At 41.5% G+C, this 9,126-nt stretch overlaps 1 protein-coding gene across 1 annotated transcript in view; it reads right to left on the bottom strand.

Moving 5' to 3' along the window:
- Positions 1-4,990: 4,990 nt before the first annotated feature.
- DNAH3 (dynein axonemal heavy chain 3) overlaps positions 4,991-9,126 on the bottom strand; it is a 190,638-nt gene continuing 186,502 nt past the window's right edge. The window contains exons 59-61 of the mRNA XM_023513826.1: positions 8,484-8,688; positions 7,639-7,776; positions 4,991-5,384 (exon numbers count right to left, since the gene is read on the bottom strand). Of these exons, the coding sequence (XP_023369594.1) occupies positions 5,031-5,384; positions 7,639-7,776; positions 8,484-8,688 (697 nt within the window). The 3' untranslated portion in view covers positions 4,991-5,030. The remainder of the gene's footprint in view (positions 5,385-7,638; positions 7,777-8,483; positions 8,689-9,126) is intronic.

Here is a 9,126-nt window from a genome sequence, read left to right as displayed (position 1 = left end):
GCCTCCCAAGTAGCTGGGACCACAGGCGCCCGCCACAACGCCCGGCTATTTTTTGGTTGCAGCCGTCGTTGTTTGGTGGGTCCGGGCTGGGGATTCGAACCCCCCACCTTAGGTGTACGTGGTTGGCGCCTTAGCTGGTTGAGCTATAGGCCCTGAGCCCCCTGTTTAATTTTCTAATCACAATCACTTAAATTATCCCTAAGAAAATGTAGGGTTTCTCTACAGCTATTGTCTTCTTTTCAGCCTCCATCAGAATTGCCCTTAATGCTCCATTCATGGCAATCTAGGCTTTTTCTAGCCTGCTCCTCCTAATTCTTCCAACCTCTACCCATCACCCCGTTCCAAAGCTGTTTCCACATTTTCAGGTATTTGTTGTAACAGTTGCACTTCTTTTTTTTTTTTTCGTAGTTTGTTTCATGCTTCTGTAATAGACTACCTGAAATTGGATAATTTATGAAGAACAGAGATTTATTTTTTACAGTTCTGATAGCCAGGAAGTCCAAAATTGAGGGACCTGCATTGGTAAAGACCTTCTTGCTATGTCATAAGCTGGTGAATTGTCATTACATTGTGAGAGGAAGAGAGAGTTTAACTCACATTTGTAACAACCCACTCTTGTAACAACATTTGTCCATTTGGTTTGTTTTTGTTTCTGTTTTTGTTTTGAGACAGTTTCACTTTGTTGCCCTTGGTAGAATGCTGTGACATCACAGCTCACAGCAACTACAAACTTTCTGGCTCACCTATTTCTCTTTCCTCAGCCTCCTGAGTAGCTGGGATTACAGGCACCTGCCACAATGCTGGGCTATTTTTAAAGACAGGTCTTGCTCTTGCTCAGGCTGGTCTCAGATTCCTGAGCTCAGGCAAGCCACCTGCTTGGACCTTCCAGCATTCTAGGATTACAGGTGTGAGCCAACCCACCACCCCAACAATCCACATGTGAGGGTAGCGCTCTGATGACCTAATTGCCTCTTAAAGGACCCACCTCTCAAAACTGTTGTATTAGAGATTTAAGGTTCTAACACATGAACTATGGAACATGTTCAAATCACAGCAAGGCCTTTGGTCAAGAGTAACAGAAAGATTTAAATATCTGGGATGTCTGTTCTCAATGGTTACGGCACTGGCCACATGCACTGGGGCTGGTGGGTTAGAACCTGTCCCAGGCCAGCTAAACAGCAAAAACAAAAATAACCGGGTATTGTGGCGGGTGCCTGAGGTCCCAACTCCTATGAAGGCTGAGGCAACAGAATCACTTGAGCCCAAGAGTCTGAGGTTGCTGTGAGCTTTGATGTCACATCACTCTACAGAGGGCAACAAAGTGAGAATTTATCTCAATAAAAAAAAGAAAGAAAGAAAAATTTAAATGTCCTGGCATTACATGTTGGCCTTCCAGTGGCCATTCAGTAAGCACATATCCCAGCTTGAACAGGGAGACATGAATCTGCTGCTCCTACCATCACTTTCCTTCCTGCTGGGCCCATAGGTGGTTCTATGTTTTTTGTTTGTTTGTTTTGAGACAGAGTCTCAAGCTGTCCCCCTGGGTAGAGTGCTGTGGCATCATAGCTCACAGCAACCTCCAACTCCTGGGCTCAAGCAAGTCTCCTGCCTCCGCCTCCTAAGTAGCTGGGACCACAGGTGCCTGCCACAATGCCCGGCTATTTTTTGGTTGCAGCCATCATTGTTGTTTGGGGGGCCCGGGCTGGATTCAAACCCACCATCTTAGGTGTATGTGGCTGGCGCCTTACCCACTTGAGCCACAGGCTCTGAGCTGGTGGTTCTAATGTTTAAAGTTAAGTATTTCCTATGCAACATAGGGACTATGAAGTCAACCCAATTGCTTCATTGATGGTCAGCCAATGAAACAGCAATCTGTTCCTTTACTGGAGGGGAAAACTCAACAAGGTAAGACATGGCTTAGAACATGGAACATGGTTACATAGAACCGTCTACATCATGGTTCCTTTCTAATTTTTTTTTTTTTTTTTTGAGATGGAGTCTCACTTTGTCACCCTGGGTAGAGTACCATAGTATAGCTCACAGCAACCTTGAATTCTTGGGCTCAAAGTGATCCTCTGCCTCAGTTTTTCATTTTCAGTAAAGACAGGGTCTCACTCTTGCTCAGGCTGGTCTCAAACTCAAGAGCTTAAGGAATTCACCTTCCTTGGCTTCCCAGAGTGCTAGAATTACAGGCATGTGCCACTGTGCCCGGCCATGGTTCCTTTCTAAGTAACTCAAGGTGATTTTCACTATGTACAATTTTTGCCTTACTCTACTAAACATAGAAATCACCCTTCTCACCCAGCCTCCTTGAAGATGGAAGTTTTTCGAATTGCTAACCAGCCTTTGTGCACCTTCCACATGCCAGGAATCTTACATAAATGTGACTTTTATATGCCTAGTCCCCCTTGCAAAGATGCAGATAATACTCAAAAACATAATTGTTGATTTACTGTCAAACCTTCTAAGTAAGTAGCCGATGTTTTGTTTGTTTGGGGTTTGGGATTTTTGTTGTTTGTTTTTTTGTTTGGGGTTTTTTGAGACAGAGACTCACTCTGCTGCTGAGGCTAAAGTTCTATGGTGTCAGTCTAGCTTAAAGCCACCTCAAACTCTTGGGTTCAAGTGTTCCTCCTTTTTTAGCCTCCTGAATAACTGGGACTACAGATGTCTGCCACAATGCCTGGCTACTTTTTTTTTCTCTCTCTCTGTTTTTAGTAGAGATGAGGTCTCATTCTTGCTCAGGCTGTTCTCAAACTTCTGAGCTCGAGAATCTTCCCACTCTGGCTTCCCAGAGTGCCAGGATTATAGGCATGAGCCACCATGCCTGGCCCCCATGTTTTGTTTTTAATAGTATTTTCTCCATTTTCTCTCCAAGATTATAAAACCTTCATCTTCATTCTTAAAAGCAGAACCTACTTTCCCTCCTTATATCCCCTCCTTCAATGTAATTACCTTCCGATACTGACAAAGACTGAACATAACTGTTTACGCAACAGCTAGATTTTTAAAGAGCGAGGACTAGCTTGGTGACAAGGTTTGTCTGATGTCATCTGCTGAGCTATTTATAGTCAGGGCCTGCAGCTTCTCACTGAGTTGATCTCTGGCCATCTCTTCCCCAGGACTCCAGCCTCTAACTCACCACAGTTTCTGATTGCTCTTTCCCAGGAAGAGACATTAATTACTGCATTGCCCCCAGTAGAAAATGACCTCAAATTTAGGGCCATCTTTCTTGTCAAAGTGGAGGAAATTTTTTTAAATTACAAAAATTTAATCTACCATATGAAAACATTCTGTCCCTTGACCTCTGAGGAATGAAAAAGTCAGTCCCTGCTGCCCTCAAATTTTGTTGCTGAAGCTGTGGTTAGATAAATGTAATTAAAATTCAATTGTTTGCTTAGCAACCTCTTCATGGCCAGTACTTTTACAGCTTGCAGTGAGACTTACCTACCAGTCCAAGACTCAGGTTTTTAAGATCCAGACCATCTTTTCTACCTGTAATGACTAACGGTCTGATCTGGAACAATAAGGCAGTTCTAGCTATCTGTTCATTCTGATTTTTGCCCTACTTGGAAAAGTTTTGTTTCTTAAAAAAAAAAAGTCTTAAGCTACCTACTTTGGCTAAAGGATCCTGTCTCTTCCTCACTGTTTATTATCCCTTGGGAAGATCTGAAGAATTTCCCTTAATGCTTAATCTCTGGGATCACTTGGATCATTTGCTGATTTCAGAATTCAGGGTCCTAGATCAGAATTTGGTTGGCACCAAGAAGAAACTGAAATCTCCAGAATGTATTTATTTGGTTCTCAGAAGTTTCCCACATTCGGGAAAAATCAAAGACCCTGAGTTAGGACATTTGGTTTAGAGAAGAGGCAGAGTAGCCAGGCCAGACAGACAAATTAGGACTCTCAGCCTTACCACTTTGCTCATCTCTAAAGTGGCCAATGGGAAAGCCCTGAAGGAAGCCATTTGGAGCCAAAGCCCATATGAGAGAGTTCATGAAGTAATACATCAAGAATTTGATTTTTATCTCCCCCGAGATTCTCTTCCAGCTACCCTTAGGGAGAAACAAGTGATTGAGATTTCTTGGACAGAGTTGTGTAGTTGGAGCCACACATCTCTGCTGAGATTCTATATCACAATAGAACCAAGTCCTTTGGCAGAGAGGTAGCATGAGGCAGTGAAAGATGCATGAGTTCAAGAGCCAGACCAACCTGGGCTCAAACCAGATTTTGCAATGTGAAAGCTCTGAGTGAGCCCTGACAAACCATTTAATCTCTCTGAACTCCCTGAGAGAGAGAGACAATTGCTCCCAGGACACAAAATCAAGCAAGGTTTCTAAAGGCTGGAGCACAAACCATGGCATGTGGTAGGTGCACAACAAATATTGGTTCTCTCACTTTACCTTTCTCTCTGAAATTTTCACCCATCTGTGTGGTGTAGCAGAGAAGCAGTTTGGTCTACAGTTCTACCATTGAATAGATGTGGAATTGGGCTAGTGACTTGTCTATATCTTCGTTTTTACATCTGTGAAATGGAGATTAAGGATAATGCCTACTGTATAAGATTGTTATGAGTAGTCTATTTTACATATATCAATAACAAATAAAAGTGGCTCAAGAGTCTATCCCATGTAGCTAGACTAGGAAAGAAGAAATTGAAATTCAATGATAGTTACAGCAAAATAATATGAGAAAAATAACTGCAAGGGAACTTAGCCAAGTGACTAAAAGTCTTGAAGAGTCCCATTCCCCACTGTCAAGAACTACTTTAGTAGCTATCTGATTTGGAGTATATTACTTAGCTTCTCTGTATCATGGTTTCTGCAGCAATAAAATGAAGATAATAATAATAATAACCTACTTTATAGGGCTGCTGTGAAATAGCTAGATCATAGCAGTTGCTCTATCAGTATAATCACCATCATTTATCATCATCACCATCATCTTCATTCCATGTGTCTCTCAAGAAAGGAATGCTGGGTTGTAATAGAGAAATGAAATGCCTTTTATTTTCTATTTTGAGACAAATGACATCAGTTATCCAGCTGGCACAGGGAGGCCACCCCTCGGTTTATCCAGTGCTTCTGGGGCATGTCTGTTGGGAGCTCAATGGAGAGGACATAGTTGGTAGAGTGGCCTGTAGTAGAGAGGGTTCCTCTCCGGGCACTTGTTTTATAGACTGGACACACATAAATGTCCTGATGCAGAAACGTTGCACTGTCCCCAGGCTTCAGCCAAATGATGGGCAACGGGTCATACAGGATTTTGGGAAGAGACTCTCCAATCTGCTTCTCTTTCCTGTCCCAACGGGCACCTTCTAAAAAGAGCCCTTTTATATAGGCCCCATCTTCTGGCTTACTCTCCATGACCGTTTCTTGTGTAGTTACCTGGAAGAATAGAAAGCTGTGAGTCCCATTACCTGCCCTTTTACTACATGGGGCAGCATTAAGAGATTATAATATTCTGACACCCAAAGTGCAACCTGGGTGCAATGTCTGCCCCTCCCAGGAGCTATCTCCAAGGACAGTGGAGCTTCTGCAGTAATATTCCTGACTGCTATACCAAATCCAGATCTGATTGCTAGCCAGTAGGCTGCCCTTATATATGGTGGGAATAGAGAATGCACTGAAGTGGGTACCACTAACTATAACTAGCTCAATGACTTTGCACAGTCCTTTCTCTTTCTAGACCTGGAACTTCAGATTAAGAGGCAGGCTAATAAAACCTTTCTGGGGATGAAGATAGGGAGAATAAAGACTTGCTTTGTAGTTTTAGTCAATTTCTGTGCTGAGAGATTTCTACTATGGTCAATTTCAGGCTATCATCTATTTAACAATTAGCTCCCCAAATTCCTGAAAATGTAAATGGCTCTAGTGATCTGGGATGAATGAGCTCCTGAACACCACTATTTAGATTCAGAAGCAGTAAATTCACATTCCTTCAGAAAAATTCAGAAAATGGTCTCACTATAGGAGACTAGGGATTGGTGGGGATTATGGTGAACCAGAGAGCTTAAATTTCATTAAAAATCCTTCAAATCCCAATATTTTTTATTATTGTGAATGGAATGTTTTTCCTACTTCTAAGTAGTTATTGCAAGAATAGGAAAAGGCTATTGATCTGATTTTTGTATATTTAGCTAATATCCAGAGGCAGCCTATTTATTCTTCTTCTAAATTCTTATGTCTCAATAAACCCATTGTAAATTGTAAATATTGTAGTTCAAAAATGCATTTACTACACCTACCTAACATTATGGCTTAGCTTAGCCTAATTTAAACATGCTTAGAACACTAATTGGACAAAATTCTCTAATACAAAGGCTATTTTATAGTAAAATGTTGAACATTTTATGTAATTTATTGAATACTGTACTAAAAGTTAAAAACAGAATGGTTGTATAGATACTCAAAGTACAGTTTATACTGAAGGTATAATCACTTTCTCTCTATGGTAAAGTGGAAAAATTTTAAGTCAAACCATTGTTATTCAGGGACTGTCTGTATTCTTTTTTTTTTTTTTCTTTTTATAATGGGGTCTCCCTATGTTGTCCAGGCTCGACCTGAATTCCTGGGCTCAAGCAATTTTCCACCTCAACCTCCCTAGTAGCTGGCATTACAGGTATGAGCCACCTCACTAGGCTTTCTAGTTATACAGTCATTTCAACATCAAAAAGGATAGTCTTATATTTTTTCCAATGTTTATCCTAGCTATTTTGCTTTCTTATTATGTTCATTTTGGGTTAACATTATCTTCAAAAGCCAATCAAGTTTAATTCACTCATAAACTAAACTAAAATAAGACCTAGGGCAACCAGTTGGTGGCTTCAGGACTAGAAAATCTCAAAGGATTTTTCTATAGAATTAAAAATCTTGGTTCAGCACCTGTAGCTCAGCGGCTAGGGTGCCAGCCACATACACTGGAGCTGACAGGTTTGAATCCAGCCTGGGCCTGCCAAACAACAATGACAACTACAATCTAAAAATAGCTGGGCATTGTGGCAGGCGCCTGTAGTCCCAGCTACTTGGGAGGCTGAGACAGAGAATCACTTAAGCCCAAGAGTTTGAGGTTACTGTGAGCTGTGACACCACTCTACCCGGGGGACATAGTGAGACTCTTTGGTGCCTGTGGCTTCAAAGGGTAGGGCACTGGCCCCATATGCCAGAGGTGGCGGGTTCAAACTCAGCCCTGGCCAAAAACAGCAAATAAATAAATAAATAAAAGTTTAAAAAAAAAGAATTAAAAATCTTATAATGCTCTACAACAGTCCATCTTACCCCCTCCTCTCTACCTGTGGCCATTCCTTTGACTTTACTCCAAGCAAAGGCCATTAACATTCTTCCAAATGAGGAGTCCACCACATTGTATGGGAAGAGGCTTTCATTTTTCCTGGTGTAATTGTGGCAGCGTTTTCCTCTGGGAAGATTCCTTATTGTTATCAGAGACAAAGGCTTGGGAATCCTCTAATTCTGTCAGAAATAGCTTTTGAAGCTACTGTAAATCATGCCGAAGACATTTGTACTACCTCAAAAGCATTTGATCCTTAATTAACACGTCCAGTTGTTTAGATTCCTTAGGAAATCAGCAACATGGTTTTCTCTGATTAGCCCCTTGAGCTGACCTAACCCAAAGCACCCTTACCTCAAACTCAAATCCAATGTGGTCAATGGGGATGGTGTATTTCCGGGCAAAATTTTGAGAGACTCCTGTCAAAAAAGACTGTGTGAAATAGAATCCAGAGATCCAAAAGACCACGGGGGACCCCTTGTCAATCCAATCCTGGAGAACCACAGAAATCAAAATTCAAAATCAACAACCGTCAAAGATAGCTCAAAGGCAGATAATGTAAACGGATATCATAAACAAATAGATTTTTTCTCCTTCTTGAAACAGGTAGCCCTCTTGGTTTAGCTTATATTTCTCACTCTTGAAATGAGGGTACAAAGAAATACTTTAAGAAAAGGACAGATGCAATGTGGTGTCAGGGATACAATAGGGTGGTGAGGACTATAGTGGAGGAGAAACAGCGCCTTGTCTAAACTGAGTGACAGTCTTCACCTCCAGCAATAGTTGCTATGTAAGAATGCAAGCTCATTGTTTCAATTCTTCTTCTTTCTGCAGTACAAACTCCTGGATTTTTATGTGTAAAAATCCAATTTTTACATGCTAGCTTTAAAATTTTTTAAAAACATTTAAATTACGAGGCAGCCAAACCAAACTTATCATTTGACCAACTCTGGCCCCTGACGTACCAGTTTGTGATATTTATTTTAGCTCCCACTCCTGCCTTCATAGGCTAAAATCTTTTCAAGGAGTTTTTAAAGTCTCTCTCCTATCCCTAATTCTGAGGAGACTGTTTTCAGGTGCTCATTCCGGGATGAAGCATGGCTGCCTGCTCTACGCCTCTGCCCCTGAACTGTCATCTCAGAATGTCTTCTGTGCCTAAATGCACATGCCAGTGCTCAGTTACCCTAAATCCAAGGTACCTGGAAGAAGGTTAGGCGGGCCAACAGGTCAGCCACGTAGCCCCCCAGTGGCTTTAGTGATGGGTAGGACTTGGCTGCCCACATGGCTGGCAGTTTACCCACAAGCATGCTATTGAAGACTTCCTCCAATTCTGAAGACATCAGGACCTGTCCTTTGATGGCTCGGCCAAGATCGATGAGGCTTTTGCGAACCACTTTGGTCAGCCTGCAGGGATAGAGGAGCTGGCTGGGCCTGGCTCTCCAGTGGTCCCATTCTGCCCAAGTACACTAAGTCCCAGTCTTTTTTTACTTTTCCTCTCTTTAAGAGGTCAGACAATTAATGTATAATTGAGAAAAAATTAAATGACCGATTACCCCCCCGCACACACACAAAGATAATTTTGATGTATGTTCTAGATTTTTCTCTACATAAACACAAAATATTTTTTGGTGGGATCATACTATATTACCTTTTTGCAATCTGTTTTTCTCTCTTAGCATATAGGGAACAGCTTTCCAATTCACAAATAAAGACCTAAATCATCCTTTATAATGATTGCAGAGTGTTTCATTTTATTTAACTCTTCTGCTATTATTGAAATATATCGTTTCTAGATTGTTGTTGCAAACAACACTGCTAGGAAAAGCCATCCATATATCAATC

The sequence above is a fragment of the Otolemur garnettii genome, unplaced genomic scaffold (genome assembly GCF_000181295.1).
Source record: "Otolemur garnettii isolate 467f Iridium unplaced genomic scaffold, OtoGar3 scaffold00044, whole genome shotgun sequence".
NCBI lineage: Eukaryota > Metazoa > Chordata > Mammalia > Primates > Galagidae > Otolemur > Otolemur garnettii.
Note: the sequence above shows the minus strand (reverse complement) of the source record. Positions and strands in the feature narration are given on the sequence as shown.